At 35.5% G+C, this 24419-nt stretch overlaps 1 protein-coding gene across 4 annotated transcripts in view; it reads left to right on the plus strand.

Moving 5' to 3' along the window:
- ATP2B2 (ATPase plasma membrane Ca2+ transporting 2) overlaps window positions 1–18387 on the plus strand; it is a 418914-nt gene extending 400527 nt beyond the window's left edge. For 2 of the 4 annotated variants that reach the window (XM_068419996.1, XM_068419997.1), the window contains 3 exons: window positions 825–1007; window positions 7175–7346; window positions 17572–17696. In XM_068419996.1, the coding sequence (XP_068276097.1) occupies window positions 825–1007; window positions 7175–7346; window positions 17572–17597 (381 nt within the window). In that variant the 3' untranslated portion in view covers window positions 17598–17696. Of the gene's footprint in view, window positions 1–824; window positions 1008–7174; window positions 7347–13093; window positions 13119–17571 lie in introns of those variants that run through there. The other 2 variants (XM_068420000.1, XM_068419999.1) reach the window with 2 other exon arrangements.
- The last annotated feature ends 6032 nt before the right edge of the window (window positions 18388–24419 follow it).

A 24419-nucleotide genomic window follows, 5' to 3' on the forward strand; every position in this document is an offset into this window, starting at 1 on the left:
TCTGTTGAAGCTGCCAAAAGAAATCAGAACAAAGAGAAAATGACTGCCCAGGAGGGTAACACTGAAATGTAGTTAAAATAATTGTGTTATAACATTGTCTAACTACAGTATTTGCAAATTTTTAAGATTATTAGCCATCTCCTGTATTAATTACTTCCAAGGACCACTTTGGTGGACAAACAGGATAAGAAGAGGGGCTGAGTTAATCCTTTATTAGCAATAAGGACACAGAGTAAGAGATAGCCCTACAGAAGGCCAACAGGGAGACAGTCAAACCCACACCTTTCAGAAACCTCATTTTTGATAAATGCTGAGAAAAGCATTTCACATTGCTGAAACAAAGGGAAGCTGAATACATGAACCAATGTAGTGTGAGAAGATTTATAAGCATGAGACGCAGCTAATTTTCAGCTCACATTAACATACATTAGATTATTATCAGTCATTAGAAATACCCAAACTCTAATTGCAGGAGTATCAATCTTGCTAAGTTTTCTTTAAATAATTACATTCAAATACTTACACCCTCTTTTATTTTTTTGAGAAAGGTCATTTTTCCTAGCCTTAAGCTTGCTCCATAGCTGTCTATTGCCAATGTGGTTTAACGATGCAAGTAACGCTAATTGTTTACACAGTAAATGAAGTATTTTTGGACTAAAATGGAGTTGTGTAAGTGTAAAGTACTATTATGAATATGCTTATCTTAGCTTTCCTGAAAGATTATAGATCTCATTAAAATATCAGTGTTCTTTTGTAATTAGCATATTATTATACTATTGTTATTGAAGGAGGCTTATGTTTTCAGTACTTTTTTGTAATTTTAGGTCATTGCAACCATCCCAACAAGTAGGCTAAAGTTTTTAAAGGAGGCAGGGAGGCTCACTGAGAAGGAGGAGGTCCCTGAAGAAGAACTCAATGAAGATGTGGAAGAAATTGATCATGCAGAGAGAGAACTTCGACGTGGACAAATTCTCTGGTTCAGAGGGCTCAACAGAATCCAAACCCAGGTATGCTAAAAGTCAATGCCCACATGGTCTAGAAAAAAAATGCTTAATCTTTGATCAAGGCAAGATAATGTTATAAGGAAAGCCACAGAGTGTTTGCTGTTAATTGCTTTTCTGTTTTCAAAGGAGGAACACATGAAAAAGTAAAATAGGTGAACTGAACAAAGGGGGGTGTGTATATAGCAGAAGAGATAAACTGAAAAGATTATAAAATGATAATATGCAAAAATAGGAATACTTTTTCGAGTTTACTGTGAATGGACATTCATTTTCTCATTCTTCAGTGATGACAGCTCATAAAATAGTGCTACTTGGAAAATGCTAGCTGTGAGAACGGCTAGCACAATGTTATGAAGGCTTTCTAAAACCTGGTGTTTTAATTTGTCAAAAATACATTGTTGCTGCTAGTTCTGCAATAACAGGAAATTAAGATTGTTGAGTCTAAAGTATAAAGTACCATTTTATTTTAAAAAAATAATCTTTCCTGTTCTGGCACTACCATATATATACGATTAAAAGGAAATTATTTTCTTTCCTATTAGGTAATGAAAAACGTGGTTCTGGATTTATTTTTAGTGGTAAGGGCCCAAGCATCCATTAAATATTGAAATGTATGTGTTGGCTACTATGGATGATTTCCTAGAAATATCTTTTTATTTTAAGAAAACCCCAACTTTTGTTAAATACAAAAATCCATGACATTTTTTAATATACTAAATATTTGCACTGAATCATGGTGCTAAATACAGTACAGATTATGATATCTAGTAAAATTTGTCCTGTAGTGCTAAAAAAAATTAGGTGAACTATTTTGCCTTTTTTGTTGCAGTTTTATAGCATTCTATTGCTCTCTTTTCCCATCTACAAATTGATACATTTTTTTCTGGAGAGAGATGCAGCAATGCGTTTTACAAAAAGTGTGGGAAAGCAGTTAACTGAACCTGGGACAGTTAGGTCTCTTTAGTGCATCCACAGAGCAAGGATGGAAGGGTTTTTGAAAGAAGGTGGAAACTGCTGTTAGAGAGATTAAGGGTTTGGGTAAATTCCCAAGGTTCTGTGGTAAGTAATTAAATACGGATCTTCAGCTTTGGGGTTGTGTGTCTTGACTCTATTGAGTCAGGAGCACTCATCATTAGAGAAAATTCAAGTTGTCACAGTATAAAGGTGACAAACAGGTGCCCAGGTAATGGTGATCTTCATGAAAAGATGACCTCTAAATGTGCATTCTTTTCTTCCTGATGGCTATAGGAGGAGTGTTGTCTGTTGGCATTTCTGTCAGGATGTCTTTCTGGTTGTGGTGAGTGTAAACAACAACAAGCACAAAAAAGCGAATTACATCCTTTCCGTTCTTTTTCTAGTCTGAGAGGTAGCTTTTAGTTCTTCTGCATATCTTTGTCCACTTAATTCACAGAAATTATTCTTTTATACTATTTAAAACAAAATGAACATTAATTATATTTCTTTGCTAACATCCATCTTCTTAGTTTCCTTTCTGCTCTTAGTTGTAGAAATATCTTTGGTAGGATCTACTGTTTCTCTCCTGCCAGGAGGCCTCTGTGATTTTTTTTTTTTCTCATTTTGTTTATTTAGTGACTTTGATTTTTACATCCATTTCACATCTGTGGAATGATAATGAAAAAAGGAAATGGGCCAACAGATTCAAAAAGAGTTTCCAAGGTGTCCACTGGAGAGTGATGAAATTATATGCAGGTCAAATTAGATCCATTGTTGGATGGACCTTGAGTTGAGCGCATTTTGATGCGCTGCGTGTTGTGGCCCATCAAATGAATTCATACACTTGTACTACATTTCTCAGGAAGCCAGCTAAAGAAGAGTTGGTGGAAGAAGATGAGGATGTCTGTAGCATCCTTGGGGAGCTGGAGGATTTGCAAGAATCCTCTGATGTCTAATGCACTTCTGGAGATGCGGAAGAAGAAGGTAGAGCATCCCCTCGCTTTATATATGTAAGAGGATGACAGTAAGATTAGGAAAAAACTCTAGACTCTCTCACGACTAGACTGATCATTCACATCCTAACAAGATCAGTTTCCACCATCATACGCTTGTGCTGTACGTTAGATTATCTTTATTTTTGCTTATTTTCTATTCAGTCATTATTGGACAGATAGCCACAGCACTCAACAAAAGCCTTCCCTCCTACAACAGTTATAAAGAAGCTACAATAGGTTTTTTTTTTCAGGTAACTGACAGTTCTCCCTTGTAATACTCCAGTAAAAACTCATCCAAACTGACAAAAACTTTGCAGTACTACAGACATTTTTTTCTTTTTCACACCCTCTCTCAAAACAGAGGGTTCAAACCTAGACACCAGAGAAAGGATTTCCACTGTTGATTCTTTGTACTGAAATGTCAGACATATTTCTATGAAGATATGCATGAATTTAAAGAAAGGTGTATAAAAAATGCACATAACTAAGTGAAAGAGACTGCCTATCTACTTCTAATTTTCTTTTTTTGTCTACTTTTGTTCATTTAGGTATTTTGTTGTCTTATAAAAATACTGTAGGGCTTCTCTGGATGGATACATGTTCTCCTCCTCTGAATGGGAGTGTGTTTCCTTATTGGATAGCTCTCTCAGAAGACCACTGATATAGGAAGTTTCATAAATTATTCATCCTAGTTATGCAAGTTTCAGAAAGATGTAAAGGTGGTCTCAAATTGCATAGAAGACAGGACTTTTCAACCTCTGCTAGTTTTCAGCATTTTTTTCCAAGTCTTCATTGCAGTTCTCAAAAATTCTTCATTCTGAAGGAATAAAAGAGTTGAGACAAGACTGATCATACCATCTTGTGAGATCTAATGGCCTTTGGAAAGTTCAGCAAGTTCACCTTCAGGCAATACTGTGTAACCTGAGTAACAAATGAAAATCATTGCATCTTTTTTAATTGTATACTGAAAAGTTTCTGTAGTTATCTCACATTTGAGTATGGAAAAATTGTGAAGTGTGGAGGATTGAAAACTTTTCAAGCTACATGTCAGATTTTTACAACCCCGAGCCTGATTCTTTCCTCCTCTGCTTCATTCGTCCTGTAATTCATTTTGCTTTATCTGCTTAAGGTGGGAAATAACTGTCTAGAAATGTTCTGAGAATAAAAGCAAAAATTGAAAAATATACAGGTGCCATGTTAACTGCTACTGAAAAAAAGATTATTCCTCTTTAGATACTAAAAAATACATAGAGGTGCTGTACTGCATTTTCTTTCCCTTCCTTTCTGCATTAAACTTTTCTCTTGAACCACTGAAACCCTATAGCAGTGAAAATCACTCCTGGCAAGTGGTTTTGAAGTTAGATAAAAGGCTAGCAGCTCATTTTATGGCTTTCCATATAGCTTTTAATATAGAAAACATTGCAGTAGCCCAGTGTAAGTGGAATGGAAACTGCTTTATTTCATGCAGAAAAGTTACTTTTTTAAAAAAAAATAATATCCTGGTTGGAGATTAGGTGAATGGTACCTGGGTCCTGTTAACATTAGTGACAACAGAAATGCTTGTTGAAAATCTGTTCTGTGTTAAACTCAGAAAAGTGTTTGTTCTTCTACAACTATTCTGCTAGGATATGATCCTTTTTTTTTTAAACTGCTAATCACTGATATTTTTATTATCTGTGCATACCTCAAAAGTATGGGTCTTCTAGAGTATAGGACATACAGAAAAATGAGAGGTGAAAAATTCCAGCCTTAACAAATAGGCTTCAAATGTAGGACAGTATTTTTTTTCTCTACCTGAAGGCCTATAATCAAAACATGATGGCATCCTATATTTTGTTGGAAATTTTTCAAACTTTCCATGATGTATGACTTATCATTTACTTTCTCCTTTTTAGCACCTTGAATTGTTCTAAATACTTGCATTCTTTTGCAATTAAAAAATTACATCTTAATTTTAACGGCTTTATTTATTTATTTATTTCTATGAACTCTTTCTTCTTTGTTGTTTTCTGTTTTTGAAAGATAAACTTTTGGGCCAAGTTATTCCCTTCTTTCTTGGCTTCAGGCAGAGCACAACCCTGTATGTTCAGCTTTTAAGGTTGTCATCCTCCCTCTATGAATTATATCCATGAAGATCTGTAGTTACTTTCTTCAGGAGAACGAGTAAATTACACGCCTGTAATTCTTGTTCTCTGGAGAAACTATTAAATACAGATCTTCCCTTACCTTTTCACTCTTATACTAAGGTCTTTCAGTTTATTAGGGAGACATTTGTACATCTAGAACTGCCCTTTGGCTTAGGATTTATCATCTGTGTCTTCCACAGTGATACGCACTTCATGCTCTCAGTAAGAGTCTTTAAAATCTTTTTTGAATGGTCTCTTTTGAAGAGTGCTCTGTCACCTGTGTTAGATCATGAAAACCCAAGATCTGTATTTAATTCTACTTTTGTACAGTGAACGTTTCAGGTGAGTATTTAATATGCCTTCATATATAACCAATGGTTTGAGCCATGTTTTTTTCTAGATGCCAGTGTGAACCTTAGCTATGATTCACTTGTAGCCCTATTCCATAAGCTAACTCACTTCATACTGTATTCTTTTACTGCGATATTGATATTGGACATGTAATTCAAAATAAGTCTGCTGCAGAAAACACTGAGAGCAAAGCTGTAAAGTGTTGTGATGACTGCTTAATACTCTACACCTATTAGCGTGCACATTGAAATGGATGATGTAAACAGGACTCTCCCTGGTAAACAGTGGGTCAGTGAACAAATGTGCTGTTTCACGTTTGTGTAGTAAAAGTTCAGTGTGACAATTTTACAGCAGTAACCCTTGATCCCTTTTACAGCTGGCTGTGATATGATTATTCCCATAAAAACATGCAGGAAAATAAACAGTTATGTCCAAAGATAAGATTATGGGAGAGCATACATCCATACTAGTAAAGATGAAGCCATTCCTAAGACTAACCACAGCAGAAAATGTTAGCCCATTTATTATAATGCTTTCAACTTGGAAAATTTAGGAGGGCTTGCACCCTAAAGATTTGTGCTGTTTTGATTGATAAATATACCACTTTACCTTCTCCTAGCTACTTTCTAGGCTATTTATCTTCAGAAATCTGGGTTGCAAGATACAAATCTGTGAACAGTGGGTTACTTCAAATTAGTTGGTTGAATTCTAATTGATACTGCTACTGCTGCTTTGTCATGTTGTGGTTGTACTAATGTAACAAAGAGCACATTTTGGTGTATAGGGATTCATAGCTTATATTTACTCTTTGATATTATCTACTGCCAGTCCCTGGCTTTACGTTTGTACAAAGAGCCTGCTTTTTATTGGGTTATACTGGTGACAAAGAATGCCTTGAAAGACTCAGCTCTTTTTTTTTTAACTCATCTTATGTGGTGATGAATAAAGCACTCAGGAAGGTATTCAGGATGGATATATCAAACAATGCATACAATAGACACATGAAAATAACAAGTAGAAAATTGTAATGTTCTTTGCTGCAATAGTCAATCCAGTTCTACATCATTTTCTGTGTGATTTTAAGTGCTCTGTATAAAGATAAAATATTGATCTTTTAAAATCTGTACTTATAAAAGATCAACATTCATTATCACTATGCTTAATTTATGCAAACTTTCATTATTGAGAAAGTCAGATAAAATATTGGAACGTTTTCTATCTTATCAAGCTAGTGTACTGACAACCCTGTTTTTGTAGATGAAAAGGAGTCGTATTTTGAATATTTTAAATGTGGTTTTTTTGCTTTGGTCTCATCCCCGTCCCTCCCCAGTTCCAGTTAAGTGACTGAATTTTCCTCCCTCTGTAAGAACACCTAGAGTGCAATAACAAAGTAATTTTATTCTCAGTAGGAAAAATGTAGAGATTAGCTATATCAAGTATTCCAGTTTCATTTACTTTATTTACATATAAATAAAATGGTTTAAATTTTAAGGATTTCAAATCTTCTAGTTGTTTAAACTGATGCAGCTCCACTGCCTCCTATGGAGCTGTTTCATTTTATACAGGCAGAAAATTTGGATCATTTCATATCTAAAAACATTAAAAGGAACACTTAAAAGTATTTATTTTAATTGAAGTAAAACTGTGTGTACGGTTGGTTTATTGTTTTTCATTATTATTCCTGTCAGTTATGCAACTGTATCCATACTTTAAGCAACTTGTCTCATTCTTTCCTCCATTACAGATCGAAGTAGTCAATACTTTCAAGAGTGGCACTTCCTTTCAGGGGGCTCTAAGGAGACAGTCCTCCGTCACAAGCCAGACCCAGGATGTAACCAATATTTCTAGCCCTAGTCACGTATCGTTATCCAATGCTCTTTCCTCTCCTACCAGCACATCTGCTGCTGCGGCTGGGCGTGAGTGTGTATTCTTAATGCATCAGACCTACAGAGATGCCAACTTACGTAGCAGTCATTTGAGACTAAGCTACTCTGCCCTTTCCCATTTTGTCCTGTTATTAGTTTACATGTACCCAGAAACACACAACATGATTACTTTGTGTACAGTAGATACTCTCCATGATTCACTGCAATTTTTGTTAACTTACTGTTAGGACAGGAATTTCTAGTCATCTTTTATCCAGTGTATGGAGATTCTGATTTTAGTTGAGGCTTCTGTGTCATGTTTTCTCAATCTCATTGGATGTGTTTTCTACTGCTTATAAAACATGTACTTTAAATGATTCTACAAATATATTAAGCAATACAGCTTGTCAGATAAAAGATCATTCCATCTGGAATACTGTGTGTAATACAGGTCACTCATGTCCAAGAAAGATGTACTCGAACTAGCACAGGTACAGGAAGGAACAAGGAAATAGAGAATCTAGTTCATGATGCAAGGCTGAGGGATTAAGGTTTACATGAATGGTGAAAGAATAGATTTGTTATCTCTAAATTCACTGGGAGGTAAGTATTAAGGAAGGAGGGAGCTAGCCAAATTAAAGGACAGTGTTGAAACAACAAAATAAATGTGGTAACAAATTTCTGTGTTAGAAGAAGCAGGTTTCTAAACACTGAAATCCTGACACAGCTTTCTTCTAGATGCAAACGAAGCATCTAGTGAAGAGGTAGTGAAGTGAATAAAAACTTTGAAGCGACTAAGAAAGGGCTGCTTCATTAACAGTAAAATTCCAGTTGCTCAGGAAGACTCTTTACAAATCTAACTTTGTTTTTATATTTTTTAAATTTGTTCAGGACTGAAGTGTCTATTTTGTTTTACAGCATAGCCAGCACTAAAAGAATATTTAAATTTATAGAACTCAGTTTACAAGCTTGTCACTTACTTTACAAAATAATGCAGTATATTCCTAACGCAAGTTTTAGTGAGAAGTTGGCCAGACAAGAAGCCAGTATTGTCTGTGTGACCAGCAGAGAGCGGGAAGACAGACAAGAGAAGGAAATAAAATTCCAGAACTCCTGCAGGAAAAAAGGAAGCTTGACCTTTTCGTTGAGTTTGAGTGCAACCCCCCTCAGTATTTGAACATCAAGCATTTAGACATGCATTAGAAGTTTTCTTGGAATTAAGTCAAAGGAGAAACTTTGCTTTTGCCAGGAACCCGAAGAGCCGTTAAGGTTCCAACTTTGGCAGTTGCTTGTTGGAGAAAATTTGTATCTGTTCCTGTCTTGTCTTGGGAAGTTTGCCCTGCTAACTTCTACTGCAACAGCACCAACTGTTTCAGGGCAGCAGCACGATCAAGAGCAGCAGTCACAGAGCTGCGTGCCGCTGCTGTGCCACAGGCACTCTAACCTGCTTCGGAGAACTCGGAGCCCAGATTCCCTCATTTCCACACAGAGCAGGACACACAACACCGCACACAAACCAGCCTTTCATCCAGGGAACGATTTCCCTAATAGCATTTCTACATTTGAGCAACTCATTCTGCTGTGGGAAATGTTTCAATAACATCCCATAGCTAGCAGTCTGAAAGGATAGATCTAATAAAATTAAAACAGACAATTTATCTTCCCTTTCTTCTCTCTTTTGTAGCAAAGCAGCTAAGAATTGAATAGTCTTGCATCTTGACAAAGGCCTTACTAGGTTATGGGCTGAAGTTAATGAATAGGAGAAAGCATAATCTGTTACAGTCCTTGGTGTCTCTTTTTATTTGGGAAAATAAAACAGGTGTACAGAGCTCATCAGTTATAGCCACATTTATTCAGTAAAATAAAAAATGTATGATTGGTTTGTTAAGCTACCCAGAGATATGTATCTCTGTTACAGAGGACAATTAGAGATTGGGCCTTTTAAAGTGGTTATTCTGGACTGTTAGTATTTTATTATCGCAATATAATGTCTGTTTAGTGTCAAACCAGTGTTCTTCAAATTATAACCCTTAAGGAAAGTTTTGATTTATTAATACAGTGACACAAACCTAATGAATGACCGTGAAAAAGCAAAGAAAAAAAATGGGGTTTTATTTTTAAATTGGGTATTTACAGTTGGTTGTTAATCTTCCAGAACCTGGAAAACCTTTCCTAATCCAAATTTCATAGAAATGGGGTATGTTTTTGTGAATTGGCATTTTCTGACAAAATTTCAGTTGCAAAATGCACACCGAGGTCTAATTTTCAGCTTCTTGCTTAAAATGTATGTGTTGGAACAGGACTGACGCCTTTCCTCTTAGCTGCTCAGAATGAATTAAACCGTAAGTCATTACCTTCTTCCTATGGGGTGGAAGGAAATAATGGGATAATTGTACCTCTGATTTTGAAGGCTTTCGCTCTCTTCAGAAATCTTAAAAATATTGCATATGTAGGTATATTATGGAGAGTATCAAGGGAAAACCTTAGGGGTTTGAGCAAAGACAAAAGGGCCCGATGTGAGATGTTGTCAGGAAGGTTTATTTTTAGAGAAATGGTGCTCAGCATGTTGCAACAATCACGGTATTTCAGGTGTCGTTTTGGGTGCTCAAAACGCAGAGGTTCTGATATCAATACTTAATACAAATACAAGAATCACATGATGCGCTATCAATAAGAGTACGTAAGTCTATTTAACAGAGTGCTTATGCAGTTCTTTACTATTTGTATAGCTTTTTAATTATATAGTTTGTTTCCACACCTCACCAATCTGTGAGAATTCTTCTGCAGATTTATAATAACACTTTAGAATTTTTAAAAAATGTATTTTTTCTAGTATTTTTGGGCAAATTAATGTTTGATTAAAAGGTTAGTGCATGCTTAAAAAAGAAATCTGCCTGTCAAATGCAGCCACATCTACAGTAGTTTGTGAAACAGATTAGCAAGTTATTACCTAAATTTTCAGCTATTCATAAATATGGTACATTCAAATCTTTTAGAGGGTTGTGGAATACCTTAATTAAAAGCAATTTATACAAAGGAATATTTACTACAGTACTAAAGTTTCCCTAGTGATGCTGATAGTTTTTAGCTGTCACGGTGTTTTTGCCAATAACAAATTACAGATTTCTGGATGTCAGCATTAATTGATAACAGTGAGGTCCATATTATGAGTCCCATCTGTTTTGAACAACGTTGCAGCTTTAAATAAACATAGTGAAAATTTCTGCAGATTGAAACCGGCATTTTATATAATCTGATAAAAGTAGAAAATTTATTTAAATGCTAACTAAATATGCACACATTTAATATGCACGTTTAAGCTACAGAAAATGAAAACATGGGAAAAATAAAACTCTGCATCCAATATGGTCTCAGCCAAGTTCTCAGGTTTTGTCCTGTCACGTGCATGAACACACAGACACACACAATCTTCTGTCATTGGAAAGCTGTTACACTACAGAGTTAAAAGTGGTTTTAGATACCAGGCTATTCCATACCAGCTCTGGTGGCTATGTATTTTATATGCATTTGTTTCTACGTTTTATTTTGGGAAAACAAAATCTGATCCAGTGGGGCAATGGATCATCTTTTTTGCTTTTGAAGCTTAGAATTAGTAAGACAAAATGTTAGCTTGTGCTTAGAATTAAGTATATGCTTAAAGCCTTTGCTACTACATTGCTTAATTAGGTAGAGGGTGAGTAGATCTAACTGTACACAAAGTAAACAAGTTATTCTTTACCCTAATCTGTTTATATCTGGTTCTCAGATGTTGTTTCTATTGTCAGTATGTAACCCCTTCAAAAGAACATGGTTTTAAATTTTCCAAGAAAGACGCACATCTAAAATTCCTTTGTACTTACTCTTCCTCCTTCCTCTTGTTCTCATATATAGTTAATACTGTTCCTAAGTGGAAGCAGCCAGAAACTGCAGGTCTGTTACAAAAAAACCTCCTTTCTTTCATAAAAGGTTATAATTAAAGAATATTGTAAAGTGTAGGAAACATTGGGGGAACAACAAACAAACAAAAACAAACCCCACCAAAAGGCAACCTCCCAGATCATGAATCTGCTGTAGTTTCTGTATTTGCAAGTTCTTTTTCTTTGTTCTGTTGAGGTCTGTCATTTTTGTCTGAGATTTTTAGAAATGAATACTTCATGGAAACACAACTTTTTGTTATATTAACTCTAGCAACAAACAAGCCACTTGTAAGGATGACACAGGAAAAAATACAGAGTGATGACTCCAAATTTTATAGCAGCCAATTAAAATCTTACCAAACAATCACAAAATATTCTCATAAGTATTTGTCCATCATACAGATCTCTGAAGGGTTTGGGGGTTTGTTGGTTGGTTGGTTTTTAAAAAGTGTTTTCAAGCAAAAGAAGAGCATAGAACCCTTAAGGCTGTTTTTTTTGCTCTGGTTCACTTTTTGGAAGGGGCTACAATTTTCAAAAGTGGGGCTAATTTGCATGTAAAGACACCTTTTTTCATTCTCCCTTTAATTAAAAACTAGTTGAAATTTATCAGACTTGCCAAGAAACTGTCATTTATAGGTAGAAGCTTTATACATGCAACATATGCCTCAGAGTGGCACAACGGCATAAGCATCTGCAAATTGTGTCAAACCAGCGTAATGCATTCAGCAAGCTTAATTCTAGTGCGTATTACAGGCCATTTACTAATAGATAATTTTAAAGAGAAAGCTTAGTTTAGCTATTTATAATCTGTTGTGGAGAAAATCAGATTCTTTCACACCATTTGGGAATAATTAAACTGGAGACAGAGGTACCATACTGAAGCTTAGAAGTTCCCACTGGTTATAACCAAGATTTCACAGTCCTGCTGGGATATGCAAGGTCAAAACTGACTTCTATGTATCTTCCCTGTAGGGAAACTAACTAGGTTTAAAGTCTAAATATAAAACCAAGTCCTCACTTGGAGATACGGCATGGCAAGAAGGTTTAGACTCCTAATGCAGAAATACATTCTTTCAAAGGGTTGTATAATATATTTAAACTTTGCCAAATCTGATACAAAACACCAGACTCCATAATTCTGCAATAATCCTATAATAAAGGAGATATGCTATGGAAAGTGGAAGCCCTGCTTATGGTTCTGATCTCATGCTCTAAAATTCAGTGGAATAATAGGCATGTGAACCTTTTGTGAAATGAGAATCAGGCGTGAGGATTTCCCAGAATTTGTAGGTATTCTATTTTCTTCTTGCTGCATGTGGTTTGACTTTTCAGCAGCACTTACTGGATTTACTGCATAGTTATGTAGAAAGAGAGTCACACAGATAATGTTATGCAACTGTTTCACTCATTAAAGCAGAAACCTAAAAATTGTAATTTTTCTAAAATTTATTGGGTTTTTTATTTTATCTTTGGATTTGCTCAACTTCTGCATCATACGATCCAGAGCATACTAGCCACAACATTTACAGGTGACTCCAATACATGCAATAGCTCCTCCTGTGGATACCTAATTGGATTTTACTCATCTAAAACTTGGATGATTAAAAAATAAACAAAAACAAATATACTGAAGATATGCCTTCTATTTTAAAGCTTTCCATATGCAGTAGTACTTGACCAAACTCATTTACCTTTGTATAGCTATAGTCTTTATATAGAATAGTATCAGTTACACATAAGAGTTGGCATCTCTTTGCTAAATTGACCTCTTGTTTATAATTTTATACTAATCACCTTACTGATCTTTCAGTATTGAATTTATTTGCTTTTGCAGTGCCCTACTCTCTACTGTCTGAATATTAAATGTGTTTGTTTTCCCAGAGGGCTAGAGAACATTGGACAAAAGGGTTCAGCAGGAGAGAGTGAAATAAAAAGAGGTTGTGAGTCTTTAACCTTGAGCCTGAAATGAATGTGAACCAAACTCAAGATACTTGGCTTATATGAAGCCAGGTAAACATTCGAGTATAAGCCCACACACTACCAACCATAATACATCTGTTGATGCTTAACAGGCCTTGTGTATTTTGCCTAGATTGTTGTACTTAGGAGTGAGATTCTGAACTTCATCTTTTTCTTCTGATGGGAAAAAATTGTAGTATCTAAAATTCTATTTCTTTTATTTTTCTTGCCTGATGCAGTATAATAAGTCTAACTTTCAAGGTGGGAAGAAACTGAAGAGTTTTTTCTATTACAGCTACAGAGAAGAAAGAAGTGGAAACTTATAGCAATGTCAAAAACGTCCTGAAGTGTTGTCCCCACAGTCTTTTGTTTAAAAGCAGTTCATTTTTTTCTGTTGTCTCCATTACTGTGAGAAAAGGGAGCTGTATCACACTGTTTGTCTTCCCTTGGCATTGTCAGTATCATAAAGAAATATCATTACATGAACTCTACATAGTTCATAATAAGCCAACACTTCCTAGGTTCTATCCATCATGGGTATGTCCCTGCTTTTACATGCTGTACAACCATAACAACATTATATGAAATTCATGCACTTTATTTTATCTTCAAAAAAAGTAAGGTGGGCTTTGTTTCAGCAGAGCCCCTAAACATTATAATGCCAGATATTACTTCAAATCTTGAACTTAAGCATGTATTAAAAGAATTTGTTGCTGTTGGGCTATGTAACTCTAGGTAAATAATATTTCAGTTCTTAGCTTAAATATACTAGTAGTATTAGATAGAAATTAAAACACCACCTTTGTATCCAACAAACCCTGTACTTTTGTTTCCACTAACATAATGAAAGAAGCAAGTTTTGTTCCTGTAAGCAATAATTTGATACATTGGGGGACAGACTATGAACAAGATTTTGAATTATACTGTAATGCAGAAATTCTGTCACTGAATGAGGTGTGACACTAAAAAGAAAATAAATGTTTTCTTCAAGATGCCAAGCTAAAGATGCAAAATTTGAAGTTGGGGAGGGAGTTTCTTCTTAAGTAAAAAATTAATGGAAAACATCTCTCTCTCTCTCTCTCTCTGAAACTGTAGAGAAATTTTAAGAAAATAAGGTAATTTTCTGCAGCTCCTTAGTGAAGAAAACTTATTAGAAAGCTAACCTGATGTATTCTCAGCTTTAGGGATTTGCCCAAGTTTGGCCCTTACGTTACCATTGCATTCAGAAGATTAACTGCTTTATGTATTAGCAGATCTGAAATAGTTCTAAGCTAATATTTCCAGTAAAAATCACTATGAATAAGTAGAAGCTATTGTAGTAACATCTAAATGTTCCTACAAGACTGGAACAGTCTGTGCCAAAACTTTGCCCCAGATCTTCACACAAAGTGATATGACTGCTGGCTGATTGTACATTCTGCAATTATATCTTCAGGTTGTTGTGTAAACACATCAAAGCAAAAGACGTTAGTGTGGTGTTTTCTTTCAATGGATCATTAGTTCATGCAGGCACTGCAGAGTACCCAACTGAGGTCATGGCAGGCAGGTTTTCCTAACTGGCTTTCAAATACAACCTAAATCTATAGTTTTCCTTCAGCTGTGTAAGATGTTAGTTAGCTAGCTAGATTGACTAAAAGTTTGGTGTTAAATGCACATTAGATGCCAAATTTTGGTATTAAATGCAACATAGATGCTTTCCCTACTACAGAACTTGGAGCCTCATAAATTGAAATCAGTTCCTCCCTTGCTAAACCACAGAGGCTTAAATACAGTTTGTGCAACTTGGAGAAAAGCTTTACTTTCATTGGATTCTGCCATATCTGTTCGAGCATAATATCAAATTGCAAATCTCTTTAAGTAAAAATTTAATTTACCTTTATTGAAAAGAATCCAGCTCACAAATAGAACCTAAATCTATGCAATAAGTGCTGTATTCAAGAGAATGAAATTATTTTGTTAGTTGATAAGATATAGCAAACAGCTGCAACTGAATTAGATGACTTATTTTTATCTAAATAGCAGAAATAATAGGTAGTTTTGCAGAAAATGTCACCATGTCAGCCCATACTATAAAGTAAGGATGTTACAAAAAGTTTCCTGATTTAAAATACAACAATTTAGTAACATGTTTTTAAGATTGCCTTGACAAAACATACTATTTTTATCCTAGTATAGAAAGGTATAGTATGTCACCTCCTTCTCCCTGAGTTCAAATCCTACCTTTAGTAATGCAAATGGATCTCTTATCCCAGTCTGTTTATTCACTACACAGAACCATCACATAGGGCAGCACAACTCAAAGAGATTCAGCTCTCATAAAACCCTGGTTTATAATTCCAGGTGCTCTGTCAAAGAGGTGTGAGGTACACTATATGATTGTAGTGTGTAAAATTTATTATTATCTTCTTCTTGTCTTGCACCTCTGCCAACCTCCTAAAATCTTCTAGTATCCCAAGATCCAGACAAGCCATTCTGTACCACTCCAGTCCTCTTATTTTGAGCATAAGCAGTCACGTGAAATACTTTTTGTACTGCGCCCTGCTGTTACCAAATGTATGTGTAAGGAGAAGGGAGAGTATTTGGACTGACCGAAGTCTGATCAGACTGATGTGAAGATGGCATGACTTACTTCTGCTATTAGGATTTCTGCAAGATGATGAATATCCAAATTTAGAGAACATAAACAAGGACAAAGAGATCAAAATACAAGTCAGCTTCTTTCACAAATATGCTGAAATTCTGTAGAGCTTGGACAACTCGAACCACAGGATCAGCTTGATCCCACAGCTATAACGCTGTGACCCCACGTCATTACTAAACTGCAGTCTGCCAATTAAAAGAGGAAGTGAAGCTTTGCAAATTAGAGGTGTATTAAGCCAGCCAATAATGTGCAGCATATTTACATGTAAAAAGATATACATACCAACCACCAAACCATTTCAAGTGTGTGTGGAGAAGCTTTCACAATGCCTGCTTGCACCTTTTCTGCCTCTGCCTGTGTTTTGGTCTCCCCTCTAAGAAATGCTAAAAATTCGCTCATGGACTACATGGAAGTAGAAGGATAGAACTCATACTTAGTCATAAAACATTTGCCAACAGATCACGTTTTGCCATTCTGTTTTTTCCTCTCTGCCCCCCACCCCTCCCTGCCCTCCCCCTCCAAGAAGTTGTTGGTTTTTTAGCAGTAAACCAGCACAAACCTTCACTTCTTTTCAGAACTGGTAGGTCACTGGGATATAGACAGCACCCCTCCCTTTGCCCACCCACAGAGGACTTAGTGTCCCCACTCTGCAATGCTCCTCATTCTGTTCCTCTCATTTCCTACTGCGAAAGCAATTTGTACTGTCCCTGACAGTCTAATGGGCTAAGTCTTGTAGCTTATTTTCACCTGTGTTTTTACTGTCAGGTGGTTAATGACAGTAGATTGACCCTGGCATAAGTCAGCTGACCTAGTTTAAAGACTGCATATATGGCATAAATTGTGTCGCCTTCAGCATTTAACTTTAAATTTTTACAACTGAGACACAGAAAATTAAAAATCTTGCTTTTTAACAATGTAATTCAATTCAACCCAACAATCAATACATTGTTTTATTACATGTTTTATATATATTAAAAAGTTAAATGGCTAGAACAGTGGGTCTATACTCGAGTGTTTACCTCACGTATGCATGAAGGAAAAATAAAAGTTGGTTCAACAATACTATGTTCACATTATCCAGGCTTCCAAGTGTAGTTGTTGTGTGCAAGTTATCTCTGTTCATGTGGTAACTGTGAATTTTTTTTTTTCCCCCTGTGGTAGCATGATTATGCTTAGTACTTTGTCTGCTTGGCTTTTTGTGCTCTTGGCTGCATTCATTTAGATTTTGCTTTAAAACATTGATATCACTTATAGTTTTTACACTTGGCTCCTGTGTGTGTCTCATACGTACCCATCCAACTGTGTCCGTGTTCTGTGCTTTTCTGTTTGTGAAGTGTGATATGTTATGTGTAATGGTTTTTTAACAATACAAAAGAGACTTTTTTAATTAAAAAAGCCTTCCTACTTACTCACTGCAAAACTATCAACATGCATGGTTTTACATTTGCATTACAATTAACATGGCTTGTCTTTTACTAGGGATGTACCACACGAGTGGACGTTCGCTTTCTTTAACCAGTACTTCCCATCAGTTCTTTGATGGCTTTAAACTTGATTTATTTTAATATTGCAGTTGATACAGATATTCAAAATGCACATAACTGAGCCACTCGTTTATGCATATAACATCCAGAGACTATGGACTTCAGCTGCCTGCACTGCCCTAACCATATGCTACATTTTTCACAAAGTATTCTCTAACACAGTGTTGCCCTTCGAAGGTGCTACCTCTGACGCCTCTTTTCTCTTCTCCCCCCAGATCCGCGTCGTGAAGGCATTCCGTAGCTCTCTCTATGAAGGTTTAGAAAAACCAGAATCTAGAACCTCTATTCACAACTTTATGACTCATCCTGAATTTAGGATAGAAGATTCCCAGCCCCACATCCCACTCATTGATGACACAGACCTAGAAGACGACCATGCTCTCAAGAAAAACTCGAGTCCACCGTCTTCGCTGAACAAGAACAACAGTGCTATCGACAGTGGAATAAATCTTACAACTGATACAAGTAAATCAGCTACCTCTTCTAGTCCAGGAAGCCCAATACATAGCCTGGAGACATCACTTTAGCTGAAAAGGTCACTGCAAAAAAAAAGAAAAATTAAAATAAAATAAAAAACCCCACAGCAACCGAAATATATAAATATATATATTAAAAACATTGCTGGCTGAAAAGCTGTTTGAACTCTTATTCACTCTGAGACAAGTGAATGAATTGTTGATCACAATGGTTTTGGGGAAAGAATGAATGGCTGATTTACATACCCCCCTTGTTCCCTTTCAGAAAAACAAAAACAACAAAAAAAAATCCTCCTGCATGAATGTACTGTACACTTCTGGCCCTTCGTTCTCTCTTTTTGTTTCTTTTTATTTCCTTTTTTTTTCCTCCTTAAGCAGGAACTGCAGAGGACTTCTTTCTGAGGCTATTTATCCAATTCACTGGTCTGTGAGTTTTTTGAAATGCTTGTGTGGCATGGACTCAATTGTATAGATTAATTTAAATAACTTTTTTGAAGTTGCAAAGCTTAACTTGCACAGTAGATTTGCACCAGTTGGACAGAGGAACTTAAACATTTATGAGACTATATATAGAGATATATACATATAAGTATATACATAATTAATTATATATATGTATATATCTATCTATATATATATAGTTATATATATATAAAGTTTCTTTGTTGGCATGTTGCCTTGTTTCTGCTCAAATTGCTCTGACTATTTTAACTTATTTATGTCCTAAAAAAAGAATGTAATTTGTTTACAAACCTGTAGATAATATCCTTAACTATTTGTAGGGTTAAGAAAGCACTTCCTGCCGAAGTAGTATAAAAATGGCTCAGCTCAGCTCATTGAAAACGTCTGTAATATCGCACCCTGGATATTTTATTACAACCGTGTTCTGATTTCTGCCTGATTTTTTTTTTTGTTCAATAATGTAGATACTGCTAGTAAATAACAAAAGAAGCCAAAATATAACACATTGGATGTAGCATTGTGATCCTATATACAGGGAGGTAAAACAGGCTTCCTTTGTTTCAAATAAAAATCAAAATGATCAGGTTCTCTCTTTTTTTTTTTTTTTTTTTTCCCCTCTGATAATCTGCTTGAATTTGTTTTGGTGCAACATACAATAATGGAGGCTGTTTCATTCTTTAAACATATGGCAATGGCTTCCAGAAATATTTTTAGAGAGATATTATATGAAACTGAGTTGAGTTTATAAATATAATTTAAAATAAGTTATATTTGGTTTGTCTACATGGAGAAAAAACTAATGTTAAAATATTGTGATATATTGTGTTAATCCTTTTCAGTTAGTAATTTAGGCATTTCTTTCCTTATTACTTGCAAAGTATGGGCTGTTGGCATTTTGGATGAAAATCGCTGTAGGTTGTTGCTTTGATTTTTTTTTTTTTTTAAAAGAAAAATATAATTTTCTGCACTATTAGGTCTGAATGAAACTTTATTAATTGTATAGAGATGTGCTTTGTGTGATTTTTTTTTTTTTTTTAACCAAGCTTGTCTTCCTGTAGTCACAAGGTATACTGTAACACAGTAATACATTATTTTACCTTAAGCTTTCTACAAAGAAAGCTGTTTTGAAAACCTGCAGTATGGAGGGGGAAGAGTATTTTTCAAGATGGTAACAGCCCTGATAACTTAAAAATTATGAGCTTATATAATTGCTATGTTAACCACTTGAATGCTAAGCACTTTGTGGATCACAGATTTTTCATAAATAATTTTTGTATTTAATATAAAGTTTGCTTGGAGACTTTTCAGCATATGATCTTTTCCATAATTGTACAGTGCAAAAGACATTTTGAATTACACGATTGATGATGCCAGATGTGTTGAAAAACACTCTCAAACTAGCTCGATAAATTGATTTGTTAAGGTATTACTGGTTGTCTTAAAGTTGGCTCATACAGTGGTGCATCTCTGCAGTCACAAGAACTAAACCAAGCCAGAACTCTCCAAAACAAGATTAGACGCATGGCCAAGCTGCAGACTGAACCGACTAAAATGTTTTCAGGGTGCATCAGGACTGTTCAGCCAGGTAAAGCTCTAATCAGCTCGAATTGCCAGCGTCCGGACTTTTGTGTAGAAGCTTGAATGTTTTTGGCTCAAAGTCTTAGTTCGCTATCTGATCCAAACTTTCACTGAACAACAGAACAGGTCTTTGGAGGCATATACAGTTCTCTTTTCAACAGATAGCGTGACCCGTTTCTTAACAGTAAAAAGCTAGCATGAACCATCATTATTTTAGCTAACTCCTAGCAACAAAGTGATTGAAACTCAGTCAGGATTGTTCGCTTTGTAAATATGGTGATTAAACTTTGTATAACATGTATTGGGTTTCTATGGCCTATTTGGGATATATTCAGAAGAAAAAAAAAAGTGTTATCTATTTACAGGGAAGCCTCTAGCTTTGGACTTGAACATCTACAGAAGCTATTAATACTGGAATGATTTATTTTCAGCATCTTAACACTGACTGTTTGCCTTTTTATTTTCAAACACTCTTCATCTTTTTTCTTGGTTTCATTTTTTTTTAAATTTTCCTGTAGGAATACCCCTCCCTAAGGTACCATTTGCAGACTTGAAAACTGTTAAGAAAATGAACACTGCATTCTGTGTATATATAGTAAAACATATATAAACTGAGATGCATAGAAAACTTGGGCTTTTGTGAGCAGAGACTGTGCTTTATGTATATGATAAATGATAGACTTTTTTTTTTTAAAGCAGAATAGCTATGACCTTTCAACTACAAGTCGTGCATCACAATTCCTTTCTTTTATTGCTTGACCTCTCTGTGATGGGAACAATGGATCAAAAACCAAACTGATCAGTTTGTTTAAATTCCCTGCAATATATAAATGCTCGCTCTCTACGTACTGTACTTAGCAGCATGAGATTTGTGGACAACAATACAGTGGTACATTGGCAATCCATCCCACTAGGGGTTATTAATATATGTTCATTCATCTGTTTTTATGAATTTTTTTATCTAGACAATAATTGTAAATAAAGAACTTAACTCTGTCTGTTCATTTAATACTATGCAAAAGGTTATGCTTTCTATTGTTATTCTTATTCCTACAGTGTGATGCTGGAATGTTTGTGGTTTCAAAAAAAAAAAAAAAAAGACAAAAGTAAGTAAAATATGTGATGTAAATTATTTTATAGTTTGAAACAAAATGATAAAGTTTTACTCTTGCTGCTTTCTGTCTAATAGATCTCTCTTGACAGGAGCACAAGTGGAAAATTTAAAGAAATAAATTCACAAAGCAGCATGAACAATAATGGTCTGACCGTAACAGCTTTCTTTATTTTTCACCTGAAGTCATTAGATCTAGCTCTGGATTCCCACTGGGATATTTGATTGTAAAGGTGTATGTAAATCTTCTGGACTGGCAATAAGAATCCTGCTCACCAGTCAGTGGTGGCACTTTCATTACACCCAGGCCATGAGTCAGCCCAGCGTGCTTTTAATTCCTGTCTGACTACGGTCAGTGTAATGCCTGGGAAGATAACTGGTCCATGCTGTGGTGGTGCACGGTGGTGGGTATGGCTGATGTGAATGCTGCAGTGAAGTCGGCTGAAATTACCAAGTACAGAATAAGTAAAATGGATGAAGCCTCTGTGAATTTTCGTATGAAACAGTTTAATCTGGCTCCTAAGACCAACAGACATCAAAGTCTGTCTTCCTATCACTTTGGCCCATATGACATACCCCTCCATTTATATGTATGTATTTTCATCTCTTTCCCCCTTTGTCACAATCAGGAAAATTATCTTTGAAACTTCTAGAACTGAGGAGTTCAGTCCAGGACTCGTCCTGCCACTTTAGACCTTAGAAACTGTACATACACAGTGCCAGGGAAAAATGAGGGAATTCCCATTCTGGTGCTCAGACTCTCAGCCCAGAAGTTCCTTCTCTTTTTTTCAGCTTAGATTAGTGCAGTTGTTCCATAAACTGCAATACAGCCTGTGATCATACAGCATTATTGCACTAGCACCAGCAAGGTTTAGAAGTTAGCCAGACATACTGGGTTGAACTTCTCACACAAGGTATGAGGTGAGTAACTGTCATATAAGCTTATTTTTAAAGGCAAAATGCTTCAAATTACAGATTTTCCTGACTTCTTACCTAGATTTCAAGCTTTTACCCACAAATTCTGTATGACAAGAAATACTTGATAGTGGCCAAAACTACAATGAAATAGTACTACACTGGGAGAAAAGTTACCAATAAATAAAAATATATTCAATACAGTAAATTCAACAAAAACTCTACAGAAAACAGTTGTTAGTTAGACAGCAGATTTCTTGGATTAATTGAGCTTTACAGCTACTTTGGAATTAAACTCTTTTCTGCTTTGATTTTGTGAGCTCAGCCTACGTAACAATCTGAAAATATTTTTCTTTTAATTCTCTTGTCACTCATTTACCTCCTTCCTACACACATAACTTCATTTGCAGCCTTAGTCCAAGTGTTTTTGGCAGGACTCTTCATCTCTGCAAAAAGTATGCGTGTGTTGAGGTGTTTGTAAGAAAGAGGACTGGGATTGTTCGGTGTGTTTTAAGTACTCTGTGTATGTTAAGCTTCTGTCAGCTTCAGAGATCTATTTTATGAGTTGCACCTTTTCAAGACTGTTTGTGAAATACTTGCTTAGCACTGCATGGATGTGAGCTGTAACTGTAAATTCAGGAGAATAACAGGGATGAAATTCCCCATTACAAATTGAACATTCAGAAAGGCAAATAGTATTTGAAGTTACTAGTCCATCACAGTGAACTGATACCCTGATTCAAAATAAGAATGCCAGGTTTTATTCTTGCTATTCTTTTTTTTTTTCATACTAAATATACTGCTAAGAAGACAATGAGGGTAGTCATGCATGCCTATATAGAAAAATCAGATGCTGATCATGTATGCTGATGCTACACTAAATGCCACTGTATGTATTTGTCATGAGATGCTGTACTCATATGGAATGGGGGAAATGGTTCATGAATAGTGGATGAAGGAGAGCCAGAAGGAGAAAAAGAGGGAGAAGGAGAAAGAAAATGCAGGTGCATATATAGTTCACTAGATACTGAAATGAAATAAAATCCTAATTGCTTATTATTGGTTTGATCTAGGCATTGAGTAATAATACAAGAGATATGCAAATAGTATTCTCTGTCTACCAGCTTTCTCCAACTAAAGTCCAAATTAATGATTAGGCTGAGGTTCCCAAACTGAGGTCTAGACCTCTAGTTGGAAAACACTGATTTCCAAAACTCTTGCTCAGCCGTTACCCAGACCTGATGCCTGCCTGACCAGAAGGTTGACCAGAAGTAAATGGTCTCCAGCATCCCTTTCCAACTTAATTTTTTCTATTATTCTATGATACGAAAATAAATGACACTATTTGTGGTAATGGTTTACTTCAATATAGTAGCACACTACTCAAACAGGCTGTGAGGGGAGCAGGGTTCAACACTTCAAACTTCCTGTTGGTATTACAGTATTATTAGAGTTGCTTTTGAGGAACCACGAAAAGGTAAGCAATAGGCATTTCCTATTTATGTTTGTATTCCTGCAACAGCGTGAGACATTGGCATAATAAAACCTAATAATAGAAAGATCATAATAAAATTTATTCATGGCCCAGATCAGGACTAGGGTCCACATGTAAATTGCCCTGGATTATAAACTACAAATCCGTATTTCTAATTCTATCTGTACATGAAATCTGTTTGGGTAATGCTCAGTTTTGTTCACCAACACAAGGATATAAGAGATACTGAATAAGAGAAGTGTCTGATTTTGTTTTTCTTTTTACAAACAGGTATTAACAGGCATATTATGATCTAACCCAATGGAAACTGAAGAGAAGTTATTAAACACTTACTACACAAGTCAGACTGTTAAAAACACAAATCAAAGGGAATATTTACAACAACATTTTCTCCCATATGTTCAAATAAACTTTGATTATTTCTGTATCTGGGAGACCATGTTTGCCTGGTACCAACTGTAGTGTTAAATTCCAAGGAAGGGAATGTACTTCTCCACTTATTCTGTCTGTGATGGATTTGTTCACTTTTCAAGCAAATTATAAAGCACCTCCCTCTATCCCTTGTGTGTGTGCATTTAAGAATCATTAGGAGTTGAGCTGGTATAAGCAGTGTTGGTGCATAGCCAATGCAATGACTTTAGTTCTTACAAGATAGTCTATGATTATGAAAAGTAGAAAAACAAGTTAGCTTTCTTGAAAAAACTTGAATGTTTATATCATCTGTTTTAGATGACCCTGTGTGTATTTGTAAAGCCTCCTAGTGCTTTCATCAGTGGGTTATTTCAGATTATTTCAGCTTGAAGTTTCGCAAGAAGCATTTTAAATGATTTTTTGAAAGATTAAAGAAAATAAGATAAACATTGATGACAAATCACATTAATAACTTACCAATACTTTGTCATTGAAGCATGTCAACTAGGAAAGCTTTCTTATGCTTGCTTTGCATAGGTATAATTAACTGTAGTTGCTAATTTGACCCATGTTTGGAATTCTTTTATGAAAGACGAGAATTGCGGGAGTTATAGA

This window comes from Nyctibius grandis, chromosome 29, assembly GCF_013368605.1.
Source record: "Nyctibius grandis isolate bNycGra1 chromosome 29, bNycGra1.pri, whole genome shotgun sequence".
In the NCBI taxonomy this organism is placed as follows: Eukaryota; Metazoa; Chordata; class Aves; order Nyctibiiformes; family Nyctibiidae; genus Nyctibius; species Nyctibius grandis.